Consider the following 24,341-nt stretch of genomic DNA (forward strand, 5'->3'; position numbering starts at 1 on the left):
CAGTGCGGACGCCTCCGTGCAGACGAGCAGTAAATCACAGGAGGGGGGGGTGGGGTGGGGGGGGAGGGAGTGGAATCCCAAGTTGTCTGGACTCTTCTGGAGTCTTGCTCCAGCTTATAGACCACACCCTCGGTCCTGGTTTGCAAATCCCACTTGATCCACATCTGCTGGCAGAGGAGGGCCGGGAGTACAGTGACGGGTCAGGAGTTGTGTGTGTGTGTGTGTGTGTGTGTGTGTAGTGAGTGTGTGTGTAGTGAGTGTGTGCATGTGTGTGTAGACCAGCACTAACGAGTAGTGATAGCGAGACCCTGCATGACTATGTATATGCGCATGTTGTGTGTGTAAACCAGAAGTGACAAGACTCTGTGTGTGAGAGTGTGTGTGTGTGTGTGTGTGTGTGTGTGTGTGTGTGTGTGAGGAGGAGGAGGGGTCCCACTGTGGAGTTCCAGGAATAAAAGAGGGTGGGGTGGGTGTGACCCTGTCAGCCTCTGATCCCACCACAGGAAGTCAGCGGGGGGGTAGAGAGGGACGAGCTGCAGAAGAGACAGAGACCGAACTTTCTGACTGAGACTGAGTCGCTGAGTCGCTGAGTCGAGGAAAGAGATACAAAAAAACACACAAAATCTAAAACTCTGCATCCAACAAAACTCACAACGTAGCAGCAGCCGTGTTGAAACCCACGGGTTTGTTTTCCTCTCTTTCTATGAGGCCGATTTCAGACGTGACCTTTTGCTTTTCACACATGCACGACCCAGCGGGGGGTGTCCTGCAGTCACACGTTCACAACAGCTTCAAATGGAAGTGACGTGTTAACTCCGCGGCAGAGATCACGTGGTTGTCATGACAACACACGGAGAAAACACGGAGGATCTGCAAATGTATCGTTAAGGACCCGAGGATGTGCAAGTGTTGAATTTTAAAAAATGCTTAAAAACTGATTAAATGTGGATAAGCAGGCGAGCGGCGGCGTGCAAGGGGGGGAGGGGCTTCAGTGTGTGAACTGAGCCGAACACGTCTTCCTCTACGTCCTCAGATGAACTCCAGCAGAGGTCAGCAGCTGTCGGCCCGCAGGACAAAACCGCCGTGTCAGCAGTAATATCTGTCCCAGATCCTTCTGATTATTTGATTTTTATTATTTCACCACACCGGACGGACGCTGATCTCCGTCGTGGGAACAACATTTTTTTAGAATCACTTCCTCATTTTTGGAGGAATTTGTTTTTCAGAATTTGAGATTCAAATCTGTGATTATTCCAAAAACTGTATAACTTGAACTTCAAGGTCGGTTCTGAGATCAGTGAAAGTCAGTAGAAATTAAAATAAGGGTTAGGGTTAGTATTTTGATAATGGACCAGATCCAGGTTTTTTTAGGTTATGATGATTTTAATATTTTGGGGTTTTGTATTGTTATATTTGATGATGTCCTGTTTTGCTACTGTATTTTAATGCTTCAGTTTGTGCGTCTCATTCTTTTAAAGGAACACATCGAAGGAATTTCCTCAATTCTTGAATTTTTCTGTTTAAACGTGTAAAATAGACTCAATGATAAATCAAAAGACAGAATAATAAATAGATCAATCCCTATAGACCTTCTCAGTGGCTCCTGTGCAGAGGCCCACCACTGATCACTGGGTGTATTACTGGGGAGACGCAGTACCTGCAGTCGTCCACCAGAGGATCCATCTCTGCACCTCCAACGGGCCAATCTGAATATTTAGAAAAATCTATTTATATCCGCTGAAGGCCGACTGAGCGTGAACTGAACACTCGGCTTCCTCCTCGTACAGTTCCACACATTCACACCGGCTCAGAACAACCAGTCCAGAGCTGAGAGGGGGGGGGTGCTCTCTCTCTCTCTCTCTCTCTCTGGGGTTCAGAGCAGCAGAGTTCAGGTCCTGTCACTTCCTCACGATGGAAACATGACGGTGAACCAGTGGGTTTTTGTGGGATGCATCACTTCCTGACTGTGTGTGACAGTGCAGTTTAATCACAGACTGTAAATGATGAAGAAGGGAAACACGTCTCCTCTTCCTCACACCGTCCAGAAGCCAAAAGATCTCAGATCAGCCAAAGACGTCATTGGGAGCCAGAGTCTGTGAAGTGGTGATCGTGATGTGGAGCCGTGTCATCAAGGTCCCGCCCCAATCCACACGCAGCCAATCACCAGTTAGTATCAGCTGTCAATCACGATGTTTCAGCTCGTTTTTATAGCATCAAATAACAGATTAAACCAGATCTATCCAAAATATGAACTTCTGAAGCATCAGCATAAATAACAAAGTAAAATGACAGAAACCATCTTTTTTGTATTATTATTTCATGGTGTATGTCCCATCCGCTACCATGGATGAGGCAGGGTCTGTGAACAATACTGCAGCCGGCCACCAGAGGGCCATGGCGACGCTTTGGCTTCACTTTCGAGAGCTGTCATGTCGTCCATCTTTATTTACAGCCTATGGAAATATATACGCTTTTCTATCACACACAGCAAAGCAAAATAACGACATTAAACTCTCCGATCACTTCCTTCAACTTCACGTTATTTCTATTTCCTTGTCTGTTTATACGAAGTTAACGTACGAAACAGAATGTGTTGATTCCAATTTGCCAAAAAAATGACATATCCGCATGTTGAGATCATTCCTTTCCACAAACTACATTCCTGACGCCGCGTTCACATCATTCTGGAAACAGCAGATGTCGGTGACGTCTTACTGCGGCAATTTGGAATCTTTAAAAAAATATAAATATATATTTCTCATTTGTCCTTCACATCTCTGTTGCAGCAACGTGCAAAAAAAATGAAAGAGGTTTTAATGTGGACGAATTGTTTTCTCGATAAAAATGAGCATAGGAGTAGATATCGTTTAAATCCATTATTACATTAATTGAAGAGACTCGAGTGTAAAATAAAAACGGTTGATGAGATTATTTTTTACAGCATGCATGAGCGGGCGAGAGAGAGAGAGAGAGAGAGAGAGAGGGAGAGAGGGTGGGGCAGAGAGAGAGAGAGAGAGAGAGAGAGAGGGTGGGGCAGAGAGACTATCTGGGTCAGCGCTCTCCGCTCTGTCACTGCTCCGCTGCCTTTCTCCAAAGCCCCCGGCCCTGCATGTGTGTGTCTGTGTGTGTGTGTGTGTGTGTGTGAATGTGTGTGCATGGGTGTGTTTTGGGTGGGGGGTGGGGGACTGCCCCAGTCAACCCAACTCTGTTCATGCCACCCACACGCAGAAGTAGCACACTTCACGTATGGTCATGCCCACGCCCACTAACCCAAAAAAAAAAAAATGTTCCCAAGCTCTTCCAAAGAATTGTGAAGGTCCACACCCACACACTCACACACACACACACACACACAAACACACAAAGAGCACAATCAGCTGTAGAAGTGGAAGAGAAATCACCGAACTCCAGAGAAAAGCAGAAGGGTTTATTTCCCCATCATGGCCGCCTGTACTCGTCCCGCTGTGGGTTCACGCTCAGTTCAGAGCGCCGTCACACTTCCTGCCCGACACGCCACTGACACTATTCAAATATAAAAACCCAGTAATTTGTCGGAGCGCTGAATGCAAAGCAGTCAAAGCTCCAGGTTCCGGGTAGAGGAGGCGGCTACGCATCTTCAGGGATTTTTTTGTGACACCTTCGGGATTATTCAGAGAAATAAAAAAGGGACAAAGACGAGGTTTTCAAAGTCTGGCTCTGGAGTGTTTGGGGATATTGTCAATGGAGAGACGACAGAGGATGGGAGAGGAGGAGGAGGAGGAGGGAGATGAAAGGAGCGAGAAACTCAAACTTTGAATTCTGGGTCAGCATCTTCAAACTCAGAAAACCGCTGGGACGTCCTGAAGCTAAAGTAATTTGTGACACTTGGCAAAATATCTCTTCTCCTTTTGGGGAGTTCAACTTTGTCTGGAGTCCTAAACGTCCCGGCTCGGCCTGGTCACGCTCCTCCTGCTTCTCTCCTGGAAACTGCTCCCTGCTCTCGAGACAAATCACCAACACTAAAACCTCTGACGTTTAAGCGGCGGTTTATGTTCTATAAGAAGAGTTATCCGACCTCGTCAGACAGCAGAAGGGTTTATAGCTGCTGTAAAACCACCTGCGCTCGGGGGATTCCGTATATCACCATCCACCACGTTTCAATAAAGGAGAACGGCCCCCGATGGAGCGGACCCCCTCAAGAAGGCTCAACTGTACATTCAATTAGGCTTCAAAGCAACGTGAAGACAACACAATGCAGATCGTAAAATCATATTGCGGAACAATGGCAGGTTCTTTCATCAAGATGAATTAACGGATGGGGAATCACGTCCCATCTTTCCACAAAGTTTTGTAGGAAATCCATTTAGTAGTTTTTAAGTAATCCTGCTGACAAACAAAGTGATTCAACAAAGTGAATTATAATGACATCCGGACATCAGAAAGTTTACACATCTTTCGCCGCAAACTAAAAACACACCTCTTCAGACTATACCTTGAATAAAAAAATGTAAAAAATGTAAAAATAACACTCACAATTTTTGAAACTAACAATTTAGTAGCACTTAAATGGCACTTACTTATAAAATGTTGTAGTTTTGCTTTAATTTTGAAGAACTTGTACTTTCTTGATTCTTGTTGTTCTTGGTTTGTTCCCTCGGGGTTGTAAGTGCCATTTAAGTGCTACTTATTGTAAGTCGCTTTGGATAAAAGCGTCAGCTAAATGCAATGTAATAATGTAATAATAACAGGTGGGCTGTCTTTCTCTCTGTTTGACTTTTGAGGAATCTGTGCATTTGTTTTCTAAAATATTCCCTAAATCTACAGAATTATCAGATCTGGACCAAGGATTTATTGTTTCACTTTCTTTAACATAACAAGATGTACGACTCTTTTTGGCATTAGCCCCATTTGCTCTCTGGGCCGTTCTAAAGTCGTCATTCGATTGAACTTTTACTTCCAGTAAAACGAGTTGGCGTTGAAAGTGTGTATAAGTTGCAGCTGTTCACAGTACGAGTGCGGTTTTGGCTGCTCATCGGCCCGGATGAGATAATCAAACCCAGAAGCTGATGTTGCTCCCAGACACGGATCCGTCTGTTGGACTTGTGTCAATGACAACTCAGGAATAAACTGCACAATCACTGTAAACATGCGTCTGCAGCAAACAGCTCAGGAGAGCAGTGGGCCGTGCACTGGGAACAATGGAGGCCTCACTCAGTGTCTGGGAGTGTCACTCAGACGTTTCTGACAAACAGGTGGATGTGACATCACTTCATCCCTGATTGGTCGGTTATCAACGGGGGAAGGAAACGCCCGAGGGGCAGGACGAGTTCAAGTGAAGGTCACGAGAAGTCCAAGAGAGGAAGGTCAGTTCCCATTGGTTTCCCAGTTGTGGGTCCAAACATTGTACAACTCTTGTAACTGGAGTCGCTGACACGCACACACAAACAGACACACACACAGACACACACACAGCTCCACACCCGGCCCTGAGAAACAAGTCGACCTTCACTTAAGGAAGAAGAAGGAAAACACTCCAAAGCCTTTTTCAGAAGTGACCCTCGGGTGAGATCTGGAGAATTGGCTCCGGAGTTTAACCAGAGTTTGACTTTCACACAATAAGTTGTAAATAAGTACAAGTACAAAAGTGTGTGTGTGTGTGTGTGAGAGCTATCAGTGTTTACTGTTCTTTCATGCAGACAAATTAACACATGCACGAACACACACACACACACACACACACACAGACACACACTGCTCTCTTTCTGCTCGTCGCCTGCATGTTTCCTCATTCGCCTTCTGACCTCCATCACTTACTTACTTTCTGTTTCTATGTGTGTGTGTGTGCGTGTGTGTGTGTGTGTGTGTGTGTGTGTTTGTGTGGGTGTGTGTGTGTCAGTGGGTGGAGCTTGGTTAATGAGCGACACAGATGAGACATGCAGTCGGTTGCTGTGCGGAGGCTTCATGCCACTTTCAACCGGTTTCATTTCACCATCAACTACAAAGTTAACACAAAAGCTTCACATTTGGAAACAATATATACGAATATTCTTTTAAACTCAGTCTCACAGAACTTCCAGCGTTTAGCATCTCGACCTCAGACACAAGAAACAAACGGGTAAAGTATCAGAAATGCAGATGTGTTGAGTTCAGGCTCCAGTGAGACAATACGCTCTATGATATGTTATAAGTTTATATTTCCTGTTTCCTGGAGTCTAGCAGCTGTGTGTTGTAGATCCGAGAGTCTTCAGGACTTCAGACAAAAAACCGGCTGCAGCAGCGATTCCAAACTTCTGTGTTGTAGCCCTGGACAGCAGGCGTAACCATAGCAACAGCGATGCAAAGACATAGCGGCAGGGATGTGGCCTGAAAAAAATCCTGCATCCGAGGTCAAAGTGGGTGATGCACCATTTTAAAGAGGAGATGAAGAGAGGAAGAGGGAGAGGAGAGGAGAGGAAGAGGAGAAGAGAGGATGAGAGAGTAAAGAGGGAGTAAAGAGGAGAGGAGAGGGAAAGGAGAGGAGATGAGAAGAGAGGAATAGGGAGTGAAGAGGAAAGAGGGAGTAAAGAGGAGAGGAGAGGGAAGGGAGAGGAGAAGATAGTAGAGGGAGAGGAAGAGGAGATGAGAAGAGAAGAGAGGAAGAGGGAGTGAAGAGGGGAGGGAGACTGAGAGGAAGAGGAAGAGGGGAGGAAACATACAGAGGAGAGGAGGAGGAAGAGTAAAGGAAGAGGAGAAAGAACATAAAGAGGGGAGGATGAGATGAAGGAGGGTTTGGTAGGAGGTTGAAGAGAAAGAGGAGCAGAGAGGAGAAGAGAAGAAGAGGAACCGGAGATGAGAAGAGAAGAAGAGGAAGAGCAGGAGAAACATACAGATGAGAGGAACAGGAACAGGAATAGGAGGATAGAAGAAGATGAAGAGCAGGAGAAAGAGAGGAGGAGATGAAGGAGGGTTCTGGAGGCGCTTGAAGAGGAAGAGGAGTGGAACAGGAGATGAGAAGAGAAGAAAAGGAAGAGCAGGAGAAACATAGAGAGGCAAGGAACAGGAACAGGAGGATAGAAGGAGAGAAAGAGCAGGAGAAAGAGGAGAGGAGGAGATGAAGGAGGGTTTTGGAGGAGGCTGGAGAGGAAGAGGAGCGGAGAGGAACAGGAGATGAGAAGAGAAGACAAGGAAGAGCAGGAGAAACATAAAGAGTAGAGGCACAGGAACAGGATGATAGAAGAAGAGGAAGAGCAGGAGAAAGAGAGGAGGAGATGAAGGAGGGTACTGGAGGAGCTTGAAGAGGAAAATAAAAACCAAAGAAGTCAGTGTGAAAGACAAGAAACAACAGCACAGAGAGACAGAGAGGAAGAAGTGAAAGTTCTCTCTCCCCCTCTCAGCTGTGACTTCACATGTCTTCTTCCTCTTTATTTAACTCTCTCTCTTTCTCTCTCTCTCTCTTTCTCTCTCTCTCTCTCTCTCCACAACCACCTCAGTCCTTCACTCTCTTATCTCTGTGTTTAAAGTCAAATACACACAAACAAAATGTGCAGGAAACAAACACACGAGTGCAGAGGGGAACAAACTTCAGCTTCACTCGGAGCCACAGAGGACAAACTTATCTCGCCCCCCCCACCGCCCCGGACACTCCCTGACACTTTCACCCCCCCCACCACCACCCCACCCCCCCACCACCGCCTCTTAAAGGGCCAGGGTCCTGCTCACAGGGGCCGGATGCATCTCACTGGAGGTTCAGACGAGTTAGAGCTGCTGTGACAGTCGATGAGGAAACATGACATGTGGACCAGGTTACCACAGAGAGGAAGAGGAGGAGGAGGAGGAGGAGAGAGGAGGAGGAAGAGGAGGAAGAGGAGGAGGAAGAGGAGGAGGGGAGAGGAGGAGGAAGAGGAAGAGGAAGAGGAAGAGGAGGAGGAGGAGGAAGAGGAACAGGAAGAGGAAGAGGAAGAGGAAGAGGAGAGGAAGAGGAGGTTTTGATTTTTTTAAATCCATTTATTTTGCAGTTCCAGGAACAAATAAACTTCTTGCATCAACCATCAGATGTAAAAACAAACAAACAAGGTTGGTAAATAATAAATATAGTTTATTTTCAATATATACACACACACACACATACACACACGCATGTATATATATATATATAAATATATACACACACACGCATGTATATACCCATGCACACATCCGTACTAACTGTAGTTTTCCGAATTAAAAGGCTAATATTCAGTTCCCAATCTTCCCCAAGAGAGCAACAGCATCATGTTGTAAATGTCGAGAGGAAGAGGAGAAGAGGAGAGGAAGAGGAGGAAGAGGAGGAGAGGAGAGGAAGAGGAAGACTGTCATCTTGAATAAGCACAAGACGGTAGCATGGGAAACAAACCACTTATCTCACAAATCTGTGCAAGTTTCAAAGATTTCAGTCCTTGTTGAATCTGTGAATTTGGCAAAATACTCCAAGTCACAGAGTTCTGATGGCAACCAAACGGATTTTTATCGTTTTAATAAAGATATCAGGCAAGAATTGGCCTTTTTTCCATCTTTTTTTCAATCTATTTTCAGGTATAAACTCCCGACAGGTGGTGTTTCAGGTGATTCTCGTGTTTACATCACTCTGACAGACAAAGACCCAGTGCAGAATGTCAGCAGATTATCTGGGGTTCAGTGCACGTCTGGAAGCAGCGAGAGAGAGAGAGACAGAGAAGGAGAGAGAGAGAGAGAGAGAGAGAGAGAGAGAGATGACTGAACCATAAGATAAAATATTTGCCACTTTGCTGCTGCAGTGATCACAACGACATGACTCCCTCTGTGACCCGGATCAGACCTGGGATCAGCGTCTCCTGTGACCACCTGTGATCAGATCTCATTTCCAGGTCTCGCTCTCTCTCTCTCTCTCTTTCTCTCTCTCTCTCTCTCTATCTATCTCCCCCCCGACACACACACTTATCTAACCTCAGAGCTTCGAATCGAAGTGCAAGTCAAAACAACAGCTGACGACCGGCCTGCTCGTCGGCTCTGACAACAACAGGACTGGACGAGTCAACATTGACCAAGCAGAGGGGGGGGGGGGGCGTACCGGCCCCGGGGTCAAAGGTCACGGCTGCTGCACGATACTCTCTCTCTCTCTCTAATTCGAGTCAGAGATCAGAAAGTTCAGGTGAATCATTGTTTATTATTCACACACATTGCATAGTTAATACAAATAATGCTTTTATATATCAGGTGGAATAAAATATATTTTCATAGCATTGTGTTAATTTGTGTTATTTATCAGTTTTTGTGCGACCTTGTGAATGCACATGCTTTTAGCAGCTTCCTGTTTTGTTCTCTTTGTTATTATCATAATGACAGATGACATTCTGTATTAATCTGCTGCAGTTTGTGTTTCACATTTAATCTTAAAAGTGAATAAAATAAGGAATTATGACAGAATCCTTTAGTGTGTTTGATTCCCAGTCCTTGATTTAATAACTTTACTTTCAACAATCAACACAACACATTGTGTTAAATCCACTTAATCACCTTCATCAGCAGCAGTTTGACTGAAACTCTCAATATGGATCAACACATATTGATAATAGATATTCTGCTGCAGTTTATGAATCCACTTCTGTCCATAACGCTGACGTCAATAAATGTTTCTGTTTTCCTTCGAGGTCGTTAAGATTAAACATGTTTATCATATATTTATTATATATTTGTCTGGAGACGAGTGTGACGAAGCTAAATGAACTTTATCAACACACACTCATGAGTCGTGCCGGTTGTTGAGTCTCAGATTGTGGCCACTTTGTGTGTCTGTGTCTCCAGATGTTGTCGTGATTCTCCAGACTGTTCCCGTGTTGTTGACACGCTGTTTTTGTTCTTTTTTTGATTTCCTCCGTCGACACACGCCGCTTCCGATTGGCTCGTTAACGGCCGACAGATGCTGGCGCCTGGCAACCAGCCAAACGTGACCCGGGTGTGTCGAGGTGTCGGAAACGGAAACACACTTTTAACACTTTAAAACACGTCTATACAAGTGTTTTACTCTGTGGATTCAAACCAACAAAAAACTACGACATGGCCTCTTTTCTTACTTTCTTTTTTAAAATGTTGGTCTGAAAGCACATACACACACACACACACACACACACACACACACACACACACACACACACACACACACACACACACACACACACACACACACACACACAGTGTAAATGCAGCAGAGTGCAGAGAAGAACTGGGTGTGTCTCCATCTGGCTGGCAGAGAGAGAGAGATAGAGAGAGAGAGGGAGAGAGAGAGAGAGAGGGACAGAGAGAGAGAGAGAGAGCTGTGTTATCACACCACACCCTGTTGACGCAAAACTGGCCTCCACTTCCCTACACACCCTCTTATCCACACACACACACACAGACACACACACAGACACACACATAACACAACGTTGGTGTACGCTGCACTTAGTTAAATACATATAACCCCTCCGCACACAGACACACACACACGTGTTCAAACCACAAAGCTGTGGTCAGAGCACTTCTCTAAAGCTCACACTCGATTCAAAGTACTTACAGGCCAGAACTAACCTCAAACACTGGTGAGTGTGTGTGCAGACACACACGCACAAACACAAACTCACAATGATTTACCAACCGACATTAAACAATCCGAACACGGCTCCTGTTTGTCAGACGCCGTCAAAAAGAAGCCACCGACAGACGCACAACATGACGCCTTCTGTCAAACACACAACAGGTGCATTATGACTGTTTCATCTTTTGTGTTAAAGTTTTGTGTTAAACTTCCTCCGCCAACAGTATCAGGATCCATTGATTATTCCTTAAGAAACGAGAATGACAAACAATCGCACAATGATAAAGAACGTGATGAAACAGACTGTTGTGTGTCGTCCATCTTTGTGTTAAAGACAAAGTCATCAAGACCAAGACACAGAATCAGCATCAACACAACGTGCACGTGTGTGTGTGTGTGTGCGTGTGTGTGTGTGTATGTGTGTGTGTGTGTGTGCACGTGTGTGTGTGTGCGTGTGTGACCTGATTACCCAATCATCTCCCTCTCTCCCTATGTCATTGCCACAACCTCCATCTCTTAATACACACACACACATGCAGATGCACAATTACAGACACACCCTCCCCACCTCGTACCTCCACCCAACACCACCCTCCCCCCCCTTCCTTCACCCACTTCCGCCTGCTCTTCCGCCGTTCCTCCCTCCCTCCCCCCCGGCCCCTCCTCCCTTCACCCACGTCCCCTTTTCTTTTCATTGTGGCCGTTTTGGCAGGGCAGCAGGCGTTGCCATGGTGACAGGATTCTTTCCCCCCCCCCAACCCCAACCCCACTCTCTGTTAATGACTGTGGCGTGGTTGATGGGGTGGGGGGGGGGGGGGGAGTCACTCTTCATCGCCACCACCACCACCACCGCATCAAGGCCTAATCTGAGGTGACGTGGCCAATATCCTCACACACTCACACACAGAAACACACACAGACGCACACACAGACGCACAGACACACACACACACACACACAGACACACACACACACACACACACACACACACACACACACACACACACACACACCGGAATGCACGCTGGCATGCGGCGGCCATTCACAGAATCCCACTGAGAAGAATGTGTGTATACAGATATACACACACATATATATACACCCCACACCTCAACACACACAAATTCATGTCGTTAACACACACACACACACAAACGCACAAGCACATATATATACACGTATACACACCTCAACACACAAACACAGACACACACACATACAGAACATTCACATAGTTCACACATACACACACTCATTCACGTTGTTCACACCCACTAGAGGCACACATTCACCCAAAACTCTTATAATGAACCCCCTCACACACACTCATACACAAACACACATACATATATGCACACATACAGACCTCAACACACACACATGCACACAAACACACACACACACGCACCCTCTTGAGCATCCAGCACCAAAAGCTTCTTCCCTTTCTCGTATTCAACAAACCTCTTCTTCTATCTGCAGAGTTCTCGTCTCTCTCACACACACACACACAGACAGACACATACACATAGACAGACACACACACACACACTGAGCTAAACACTACACTTTCACTGCACCCACTCTTCAACCTTTCCGAGGTGCGGCCCTTCAATCCGAAGCAACACAAACTTCAGCGAACCCGAACACTGCTTCAACCTGAATATGCGACGAGCATTGTGCGTTGTGTGTGTCGGTGATTGTGTGTGTGTGTGTTGAATATCAGCTGCACATTAGCTGAACTAGCTCCAGATAACGTGAGGTCATTATTTCACCGATAAGCACCGAGACGGAAAATCACACAAAGTTAAAGAACGATCAGAGTTCTTGTTGGTGAGGAAATATTAAAGTGAAACACAGGAGCAGCTCAAAGAGAGGTGCGTGACTCAGTCCATAATATTAGATCTGGTTTTGTTTTTTTCAAAACACACAACTAACACTTAACCATGTGACCGTTTTATTTTTCGATTCCCAAAGGTTCTTGATCATTTGAACAAGATCTTAATTATCACTTACATTATCTGTACAATCTGCACACACCCATGCCCAGAAGCAACATGCACACTCCAGGTCAGTGTTGACGTGTTACTGCTGATTTAATCTCCACATGCAGGGTGTGTGTGTGTGTGTGTGTGTGTGTGTGTGTGTGTGTGGGGTGTGTGTGTGTTTGTCTTCCTTGGAAGTGCCGTTTTGCTGCCAGGAAGCTGCGTTCAAACCAGCACAGGTTAATTCACACATTCCTGAACGACGCCGTTGAGTAAGAGTTGCTTCTCCAATTGTAGGTTAATGGGCAGAGTTAGCAGCTAATGCTAAATATGTGAGCTTCTTCCAAATAAGGGCACATAAAGGAGAAACAGCAGGAACCTTCCGTGGAGGAGAAATCTCCAAACGGAAATGAACTCGGACACATTTGGCTCAGAGCTCATAAACAAGGCTGGATGCATGTGGCTGGATAATTAACAGTGAAGCAGGGAAAGCCATTATCAACACATGACTGAGATCGGTACTTATCTAATGCAGAAAGTGAATGAAGGGCAGGAAGAGGAGGAGGGTTGGTGCAGGGGAGGTGAAAGGGGAAGAGAGGAAGAGATGAGAGCGGTTTCAACCGCAGAGTCCTAACAGAGCCTTCCCTTCTGGAGCCGCGGCTCACATGACAAACCCTCAGCAGCTCCATGACCTTCAGATAAACTTAAACCCTGCTCCTACTATTAGAGCCCGTATTGTTTTCTCCAGGAGACTCAGGGCGCCGGCTCCACAAACACCAGCCACACCGGGCTCCGTTAGAACGCCATGACCCGGGCCGACACCCTGCTCACCGCCGGCTGACCCCGTGGTAAACTGTCAGTGAGAAATAAAACAGGAAACCAGATCAGCTGTCCCCAGTTTGGCACATGGTGTGAAACCAGCAAGACAAAAAGCTTCTCTATGGGTCGGAAGCAAAAGGCCGATATGAGCCGTTTGTGGACATACCTGTTGTCCAATAGGCAACAACACAAAAACTGAAAAAGTTATGAGCATTTTATTAACATTCTATTGTAAAAAATTGTTAGTTATAATACAGTTTATGCTTAAACTATAAAATGTGAAGATTCAAATCACATGTCTTTGCCATAAAGCTTTGATAATGGCCTCCAGCCCCCAGAAATCCATATTGGTACGGCTCGAGTTATTGACATATACGATGCCACTGCTCATGTCGGGTTTGGACGAACAGTTTGAAACTATATTCAGGTTCAAGACGGGTTCAGTAAACTTGGCTGGTTTATCTACATGAATTTTTTATCCTGCATATCAGGTTTGGACAAAGCAGAAAACCACACTGTCCACAAGGTCTCCCTGGTTTTTATCCCACAATCCCAATCCACCTTTAGCCAAATGAATATCGATGTTTGAGTCTGTTTAACCTTTAAAATATTCTCCATCTCAAGGTTTCCAGCTGCCGGGCGCTCGGTGTCACTTCCTCCGCCCCTCGCTGGCTGAACCAACAAATTAATCTCATTTATTAATCAGCCAGTTAACAGTGATGAGACAGATGCTGAGGTGTGGCAGAGACCGACGAGCCGCGAGCCAACAGAGAGGAGGCGAGAGGTGACGAGACTTTCCAGTTCAGAGTCACCTCCAGATGGTTGATTGTAGGGAGATAAAGAGGAGGAGGAGGAGGAGGAGGAGGAGGATGAAGATGAGGAAGAGGATGAAGAGGTACAGTCCACTTCTTGTCTCTGTGTCCATCACAACTTGGACCAGATCCCATTTCCCCTAAAAACGAGTCAACACTTCTCGGGCCAGGAGGAGAACAAGGAAGTATTATGTTGACGGATCTGACAAATAGTGGAAGAACAGGGTGACGGGTTTCTGTTTGAGTGAAATTCCACAGAAGAAGCACAAGAGTTATGAGGAAGTAATAGGGAATATTTGATTTCAGAGGCCACCATTAATATTTCTCAACTGACAAAGTTCATTTCCATGAATATGAGATGTGTTCTGAGATGTATAATTTCATTCAGCCCACCTACACTGGGAATTCTGCTGAAATGATCCTTCTGTATTCTTCCATGGACTCACTCTGACATCTGCCTCGGTGCAGGTGAGAAAGCTGCTCCGCTCTGGTTCAGAGTTGTGAGGAAGAGGAGATTGAAAGATGAAGGTCGGGCCTCCAGCTCAGCATCGCCCTCTGAACTCTGTGTGAGGCGTGGACACACGTCGCTCGATGCTCGGTGTTTATCAGCTTCAAAACATCGTGAACTTAGCGACGGTGTCAAGGGTTGAGTTCTGGTCTCGTGACGGTGGAATCCGCCCGTTTCTCCCTGCTCTGCCATCGCCATGTAAATGCTGCTGTGTGTCTATAAATAGCTCTAAACCCCGGGAGCAGGCCAGCCTGAGCAAGGCTGCCTGGCAAAAACAGGAAGAAAAAACAGAAAACCCACCACCAACAACTCTGCTTCTCCCCTGAGCTGCTCTGCTGAGTCCAGGCAGGAAAGTCTGCAAACTGCCTCCCAGACACCGCAGGATCCAGAGCAGCAGATTAACAGCAAGTGAACTCGCCTTCTCGCCTGAATAATGCAGACGCAGGGTGGACGACCAAATCTGAAGATGTGCCGTTCCCACCAGATCTGAGCAGAATCAGACCCTCACGCAACATGTTTCTGTTCAGAAGGAAGTTTAAACCATTTTTCATTACTTAACCAAACCTCACAATCAAACACGAGTGATTCATCATCTCTTTTCAAATCCGTCGTCATTTCTCTGCAGCTACAACGGACTCAAACATCTCGTTTCAGTTTTTTCCCTAAGAAATACAAAAATCCGACTGCAAGGATTTGCTCTCATTCGGCCAAAAGAGCATCAATGAGATCCAGCATGAAAAGGCAAGATCTCCCTGTTCACAGCTCCGTGCAGGTCATTCAAGTCGTTCCACACCAGCTCAGAAAGCTCAGACAACCACTTCTTTATGGAGCTGGCTTGCTGCAAGTTGAAACAAAGTTGGACAACAAAAATATAACAGTGGCTGTAATGTAAAACAAGGAGCCAAACAATGGAACAATGAGCTGTGGAGTCCGATGAGGAAAATGTGCTTAGATGTTAGTATGTTCCACCAATACTATCATGTACTTCATCCTCCAACCACCAGTGGCAGCAGCGAGTGGGACAGGAAGGAATGTTGTACTACGACCTGTGGTAACGATATGACCAATATGACCAAATAGGGAGGATTTTTATGAAAAAGGAGGAAACGCCTCAAACTTATCGAAGCAATCGAAAAGACAAGAATCCAAATTTGTAGATAGGATTCAAGTTGAGTGAGTTTCAAAGATTAACTTTATCTTAAAATCATGTTGTCAAAGTGTTAATTTCCTGAAATGTTCTTTGAAAGATGGAATCTCAGATGTTGGGACTTCCTGCTCTAAAGGAAGACGCTTCTCTCATCAGGTGAATAGTGGGTTTTTTATTAAGCTGCACTCTCCTGATATTGATTTTTTTCCTTCTCAAGAAACTCATTCACTGGGTTTTTTATTTTCACTGTTCTTCCTGTAACAAATTTTATGAACCTCGATCGTGCGTCAGCAGAGGATCAAGTGTAGAATGAATCACGTTGTGTATCATAACCTCACAGTGGAGAGCATGAATGAAACGGCGTGTCACTGATTGCAGTTTTATAGGATCAGTGTGGTTTTCTTTCTTTCCTTCTCTCTCTTCCATCCCAGAAACTCCGGCTTCACTGAACAACAACTACTTGTTTGTCTCAGTAAAGCCCTCGGTTAATTTGGCTGAAGTTTATATTTACACCTAATACAGCACGTGGTCAAAATATACTTTATCAGGAATATGAAAGAGGCTCAAATAACTGATAATTTAGGCATTTTCTTACAAGGTATCTGTAGATGCATTTTTATTATATCACATCTCCCGAGGAGGTTTTATTTTCACCTCTGTCTGTCGGTTGGTTAGTTGGTTGGTTGGTTGGCAGGATTATTTAAAAACTACTGAATGGATTTCCACAAAACCAGGAAGGCCGAGTGAAAACTCATTAAATTTGGACGCATGTTAAATGTTGGGTGTTTCTATACATTTTGAAGGTCTCTTAAAATTGAACTGAATTGAATAGCTTTTGTTTTGGTTCATTCATTTTTTGCCATGAATTTTGTGAAGCAAAACCTTGTTAAGATGATTGCTAAACAAATCCATTTATTATATTATTATTTTCAGCAAGTTCCCAGAAGGTAATTCATGGATCTAACATTTATGGGACTGATGTCTACTGTGAGTAGTTTGGTGCAGATCCAAATAAATGTCGGTTTCTTTATGATAAATTAAACCTTAATGAAAATATTGCTTATCTGTGCAGCTCTTATTTGTCTCCGTGGTCTAATACAGACAACAGAGACGGATGAGGTGACATCCACCTCCCTCCTGCTCTCCAGCCTTTCTATTCCCATTAATTCTCAATGATTCAGTGACTGAATGGCCCCGGACAGAACGCCACTCGCCAGCAATGACCCTTGTGATGATCCTAACGCACCCAGTCCATTCCTCACACTGTGTCTTCGTGCCTCTGATTTATCTCTTTTGTCGGCGACACACACACACACCAGCGTTCAGGCAGCGAGCCGGCCGAGTTGGTTAAAGGTGGAAACGAGCCACCATGAGGGAACACATCACCGTCTCACCTCTCCTCTCCTTCTTCTCCCCGGCTCTCCATCTCACCCAGTGTTCACCGAGACATTACACATGTCGGCACACTCAACCCTCATCTGTCCCCTTGCCGATCGTCCCCGCTGGTCGCTTTTTAATGTTGGCGATCGAGGAACTGAACCTTATTGCACCGCTGCGACCGCCGTAAATTACTCTGAAATAAGAGCATCGCATAAAAACAGAAAATGGAAAAGTGCAGTGAGCCAGTTCGCGCCGACACCTCCACACCACCTGGAGAACCCTCTCCGCACACTTATTAGGGAGCTCAGCTCAGCCGGCGAGGCGTGAGAGCCCTAATCTCCACCCGCCTTTAAATTACAAATGCACCCCCAGGTTCTTCTACTTCATTACAATCGATTGATGACATCCAGCATGTGCCAAGTCCATCTTTGTGTTGAGGAGGTGCGATTCCTCCTCCTTTCCCCTTCAACCATTACCTCATATACCTCCTTCACTGTGGGTCTTCCTACGTTTCCAAGAAGTCACAGCAAGGTCACATTCACCAGCCATTACCGGGGGGGAATTGGTGCACTGAGCATCTGTGACATCACGTTTCAAAAACCTGACGCAAGATTGTCAAACAGGTAATTCCTCTGCAAATAACTCTAATAAACTAATGTTTTTTGCGTATTCCAACAAACAACTGGACGAGAGTTTAAAAAAAACGTTTCCTCTTTGGTGGATTCAACGAATAACTAACTACGTTTTCACTTCCATTCGCTGAGCCTCAACTGAAACTGTCCTCCCCCTGCTTCCACTTTTTAAAATGACCAGAGCTCCCGGGTCAGGCCGACAGCGAAGGTCACATTCCGTCTTTAAAAGCAGTTTTTAAAAAAAAACGATTTGGTGGCACATTCAAGGAAGCTCCGAAATCGGAGCACGATTTGCGATCTTCTGAAAAGTACCACTTAAGAAAAACAAGCAAACACAGATGTCCCGTTGAGGTTAATTGAATTGCAATGAAGTTATTTTCCTCAAATCACTCTCGGGTGTTTACTGCATTGCCACGCAACAACAACAACACATAAAGGTGACGCTTCATTGTGGGCGACGCCGTTCGCACAAGTCTCTGCAGGTTGATTTTAACGATGTATTGAAATTAAGTGGATCCGGTGTTTTACAAAGAAGCAAGAACGCATATTGGACACCACGCAGTTCTCTTTATAACAGCTATAATGTTTTCTGCAGTGTTGCTGTTAAGTTGCTGCACAATCAGGATTCCCACATGGGTTCCTCTCTGTGGAAGACCTGCAGTCGGTGGCTGTAAATCAACTTGTACGCTTCCACTGTCAATCGCTCGTGTAATTACTGTTACACAAACCATTTCCTGGGTCAAAACCCAGAATTAGAGGCAGAATTTGTCCTCTCTTGTGATTGATATCCAGGCTGAGAGGTTTTAAAGGTGGAAGACGGGCCCTTGCACTGGGGCTCCAAAGAGTTTCAGGTGTTTACGCTCAGAGAATGAAAGTGAAGAAAGTATAGATATAGTTCAGAGGCTATGGACAATAGCTCTGTTAGTTATAATCTCTGTCCGTCTATCGTCCGCACATGACCATATAAAGTGTGTGCAGCTGTAAACAGGAAGCAGGTTGGTTGATGAACTACAAATGAGAAACAGTAAAGGTGAAAAGTTAGAGCAGGAGTTTCTTTTCTTGGACCCACAATGAGGTTGAACTGTTACTGACGTCTCAACACTTTGCTTTAACCTCTAGAGGAGAGCAATTTGTTTCCAAACTTCCAGACTGAAACATGACCCCTGAGTTTTAATGAATGTAGCATAAAAAACTCAAATGTAAAAGTATGATTGTAGCAAACAGTCAGAAACAAATAATCATGAACATATCAGTGTCCAGACAGGGAGAAAACTAAGTGGTGTATAAACTAAGCTGAGGTGAGGAGGTGTTTTCCTCAAACCAACACCCAGTCTCTGCTCTGCTCAATGAACCGAAGAGGATGTTGAAATAACCAGTTCAAATAACAGTTCACCAAAACTCCATGACTGGAAAATTAGAATTGGTATCCCTGACGTTGTGTACATACTACTCCCATGAAAACCTGTTTAATGAAGAGTTGTGTAACATCTTCTTCCGTTGACACCACTCAGTTCATCAAGTTCACAACGTTCAAGATGCTGATCAAACAGTTTTTTATTATCTGTATTTATTAATTAGATGTTTTTAAACACAGATAACCACGAGTGTCGATCTGACCACAGAGTCGCTGCTCGGATATTCAAACTGAAATTTGGAGGCTGGCGTGACACACTGGCAACAGCTGGCTGATTCTAGTCCCTCCACCCATCCATGTCATCCTGACAACTCAGTAAGCTGAGTGTGTGCGTGTGTGTCCACCATGTGTGTGTGTGTGTTTCTGTTCCTATGTGGAGAAGGGGCCATATACATACACACACACAGACACAACGTCCAATATCCGACTAGTTTGGCCAAATGTTGTACAGCAAAGTTAATTATTAGCTACTGTACGGAATCACCATAGACACACACACAGGCTCTCGCACTGACACACACTCAAACACACACACACACACACACACGCACATGCACACACACACACACACACACACACACACATGCTCCCACACAGACAGACTTTGTATTCAAGAAGCCTTTACTGCTTATGCCCTGCCCAGGAATGTACAGCCCAGCTGATTCCGGCCACACACGCACACACAGACACTTACACACACACACTCACACACACACACACACACACACACACACACACACACACAGACACACACACCACAGCTGAGCATGCGCCGCTGTCAGTTATTTTCGCTTCCAATATCGCACCACCTCAACAACAATGAGAGGAAATTGATTTCTGATAAGACCGTGTCAAAAAAACTGATCAACTGGATCAAAGGTCACAAAAAAACACAAAGTCAGAGGGACAGAAAAGTTTCACAAGAGTTTCATAAACTTTAATGTTGAGCCACTAATGAGGAAACCATGACAAATCCTCTCATGTGTTCATTATAGTCCCTTTACCTGCTGGTATTAAATTACATTTTACAGGAACTTCTTCTTCTGAAAGTGAGGAAACACCACACAACTTAAAGTAATAACTCACAATATTTAGACAGTCTGAATAAATACTTCTACTTCAGTGTTCTCGTAAAAGCTTTTACAGTCTAAGTTTTAAACAAGAGTTGATAAGTACTTTTTTATAAGTGAAGAAAGAAATGTGACCCAAACAGCTGCAAGAGAAGATTTCACCGAGGACAACGGGACCGGATCCAAACTGTGAATAATTACTAAAATACTTTTTTACTGAACTTCACACCACAAACACACACACACACTCTCCTCTGACGGCACCGGTTATACCAACACCACATGATCAGAGCCAATGGGGAGTGAGCTGGGAGCCACAGATACACAAGCTGGCCCTGGTCCACCTGGGTCGGCCTGAATATGATAATAAGTTATCAGACCCTGGATTAACAGGGGTCAGCGGAAAACCTCTGTGTCACAATCCCACAAGTGCAACACAAAGAAAACACACACAACAACGACCTCATGGATACTCAGATGAAGTGAAAACAAAGTCCAAACTTTATCTGAATTCAACACACGGAATCCTAAAGGAGACAAATCAGGATTTTTGGTGTTTCTTTCCTTTTTGTGTGGATGTAAAATTTGACCAAACTTCCCAGGATGTCATATTACAAACGTATGTCGCTGATAGTTTGGCACAACTACTAACATAAACCGTTTTGTTACAGATTCCAGGTTGAAGGTTCAAGTTATGTTTTTATCTGGTCTGGTGGGTGTCGGCCAATCAGCAGCGTTCGTGTATGAACCACGCCCCTTGTTAAAAAGACAGAGACACATCGGAATAGATACAGTTTTCTAAAAAATTGGGCAGCTGCTGTTTGGTGTTCGCATAAACTGAAAATGTTAGAAGACGTGTTTGTTGTAAGTATTTTTATAATGAAGTTATTATATGTCAATTACATAAGAACGCCAGGATTGACCTTCTCAGCCGCCATAGTTGTAACGTTTTCGTATCACAAAAGGATATTTAAGGCGACACCGCTTGTGTACTATATATTTTTTGCTAGATTGTTTTGTCCAGGCTGAACGAGAGCAGATGAAAACCAATCACAAAATAATCGACCAGCCGGCCAATGAGAGCAACCATGGCGTCATCAGGAGGCGTGTCTTAAAGAGACAGAAGCTAAAACCAGGAGTTTCAGACAGAGGCTGAAAAGAGGAGCTGCAGCAACGGACAGTTTGAGGACTTTTTCTGAACATTACAGCACGTGAACCTTTTCAAGTTATTACACTAATTAAAATCATCAACCTGAAGATGCTGCTCGTCTTTGGTCATTTCTTCTCAATCCTGCTGCTTGAACTTCTTGTGTTCTTTTTCCCAGACTCACACATCTGCCTGCGACAAAGACAAATGTGCAGCAGCTCAGGTTGAATCTTTTTTCCATTGTGTTGTTCAGAACCAGCTGAGGAGTCTGGCTGCAGATGTTGTGTGTTTGGCCGATCCGGAGCCGGTGACTCAGTGCAGTGTAGAGAGCAGAGCTTCCTTCAGTCACACAGCTACACACACATCTATCGGTTTCCACTTAGGTCCCATATTTAAACACTTACAGTATCTGTATTATTTATACGTCTGTTAAACACGTCTCTAATGAGTTCATCCTTCACTGGCCTCAGACCAGCTGTGATACACGTTCTGACCGAGGATTCCTCAGAACTCAAACCTGACCACACCCAAGTTTGAGCTTTGCTTTCGTTTTTATGAAATACACACACCTGTAAATCCTTTGTGATGCCATATTGCACATTTATGACACACAGATATAAAATAAACTGCCAGAGAAGTAGAAATCTGCTCTGAGTTCGTTCTCACTGTACTCAGTGTCTCCAGGACCAAGTTTGACCAAGATAACACAACTCACAGGGAGAAAACAACACCAGCAACACACACACACACACACACACACACGTGGATGGATTTGATAGACTGATAGAACATAACCAGTCACTGATCTGCACAGGTTTAATTGGATTAACTATAGTGGGTGATGTACATGTAAAGTTATGAAGAGGAGCATTCTCTTTCGGAGGAAATGCGAATTAGGAAAACTGGATCAAATCCCAAATTTTAAACTAGTAACGGTTCCACGCAGACAAATTTTGTATTATTTATCGCTTCTCTTAAAAGGAAGGAGGTGTTCCCAAAGACACACAGAATTCTACAAATGCATGCTGATTGGCTCGTTAAAGATTTGATTGTGACAGGACATCTTCCCTGATGGCGCTCGGAGTCGAATGACGATGACCATCAGCAAACGGGTGTTTTCCCAAAATCTCTGTTAGCCCGTCCAGACGCAAACGTAGCTAAGAAGTTTCAAACTAAAACAGCGAAACCAAACTTCTCCGTTATAGCGGCTCTAGACATCCGAGGTCGTGTGGATGTAGAACAGGTGGATTCAGCCTCTGACTCTCGTGTCTCCATCCTTCTTCAAACCATCAGACGTGGATCTGACGTGCCCCCCCGACAGTCTGACCCCATCACCACATGTCCTCCCCAGTGTTGGGATCGACCTGGCAGCCTGACTGTCACACACAACAACACACACAACAACACAATCAGGCCGAGGAGGGACTCACTCACAGGCACAAGTCAGGCAGCAGGGCCCTTGAAAGTGTAGCTGGAGGCAGTGCACCTGGCTGCTTCCCAGGCCCAGTGTGTGTCTGCGTGTGTGTGTGTGTGTGTCTGTGTGTGTGTGTGTGTGTGTCAGAGGAAGGCTGCTGGCCCTTTAACAGAGAAGATGGTGTCCTACAAGCTGCAGTTTGTGTTGCCTTCCGTTTCCTCCTCTGAGATCACAGAGCATTTCAGGGATTGTGGACCCAGAACCGACCTCACCTCAGAGGGGGAGAGAGAGAGAGAGGGAGGGAGGGAGGGAGAGAGAGGGAGAAGAGAGAGAGAGAGAGAGAGAGAGAGAGAGAGAGAGAGAGGTGAGGGTTTCTCTTGTTGTAATGAGGTCGCTGTTACAAAACTCCTGAGCTAATTGCAAAATAAACTGGCCCTCTCTCTCTCTCTCTCTCTCTCTCTCTCTCTCTCTCTCTCTCTCTCTCTCTCTCTCTCTCTCTCTCTCTCTCTCTCTCTCTCTCTCTCTCTCTCTCTCTCTCTCTCTCTCTCTCTCTCTCTCTCTCTCTCTCTCTCTCTCTCTCTCTCTCATATATCTGGCACATGTTGATCTGACAGCGACAACCCTCCCTCCGTGCGTAAAGGCGCACCACACAGGTACCACCGAGGCTCTCCTCCACCTCCTTCTCCACCTCCTTCACCTTCACCTCCTCCTCCTCCTCCACTCCTCCATGGCACCACCACCACCACCCGGGTGTAAAGAAGTCACGGTGCACTTACTTTCTTGTTGCGGGTCTCCGTGTGCATCTCGGTTTCCGGCGGAGCGGAGGGGTGGAGCAGCTGGGTGTAAGAGCCGGGGCTGGAGGAGGTGTGGAGGGTGGAGGTGGAGAGGGGGGGGGGCTGGTTCTCCACCTTTTGTTACAGTGACGTCTCGGGGTGTCCCTGCCTCTTCCAGTTCATATCCGCAGCGTCGAAAGCCTCCCTTGCTTTTTGTTTGAAAATCCTCGACCCCCCCAAATAAAAAATAAAGACCTCTTGCCTCTCGCTGCCTCTCTCTCTCTCTCACTCTCTCTCTTTCCCTCTCCCTCTCTCTCTCTCTCCTCTGCGTGCCGGCGTGTTGTTGTAACTCGAAGGGCTGGGCTCTCTCTCTCTCTCTCTCTCTCTTTCCTCCTCCGCCTCTCCCTGTTCGTGACCCCACCCTGCGTCCCCACCCCTCATCTCTCTCTCTCTCTGTCAGTCAGGAGGAGCTGCGCAGCCCTGCAGAGGAGAGCCGAGCCGAGCCGAGCCAGGCCGAGCCGAGCCAGGCCAGGCCACCTGACACCGGCTGCAGGAGGAGCACCAGCACCTCACTAGTGCACGATCATTGTTTTAAATAACACATGCATGCAACCAGGCACCTTCACATACAGTGCAGCCCCCCCTTCCACATCCACATCCATGTATGCCTTGCTGCAGCAGCGGGGCGGCTCAC

The 24,341-nt window shown here is 45.6% G+C and overlaps 1 protein-coding gene across 1 annotated transcript in view; it reads right to left on the reverse strand.

Annotated features, from left to right (window-relative positions):
* The window catches only part of klf8 (Kruppel like factor 8), a 64,903-nt gene extending 41,173 nt beyond the window's left edge, over positions 1-23,730 (reverse strand). Inside the window, exon 1 of the mRNA XM_061086547.1 lies at positions 23,651-23,730. Coding sequence (XP_060942530.1) covers positions 23,651-23,677 — 27 coding nt within the window. The 5' untranslated portion in view covers positions 23,678-23,730. The remainder of the gene's footprint in view (positions 1-23,650) is intronic.
* Positions 23,731-24,341: the final 611 nt, after the last annotated feature.

Source organism: Limanda limanda, chromosome 14 (genome assembly GCF_963576545.1).
Source record: "Limanda limanda chromosome 14, fLimLim1.1, whole genome shotgun sequence".
Lineage (NCBI taxonomy): Eukaryota > Metazoa > Chordata > Actinopteri > Pleuronectiformes > Pleuronectidae > Limanda > Limanda limanda.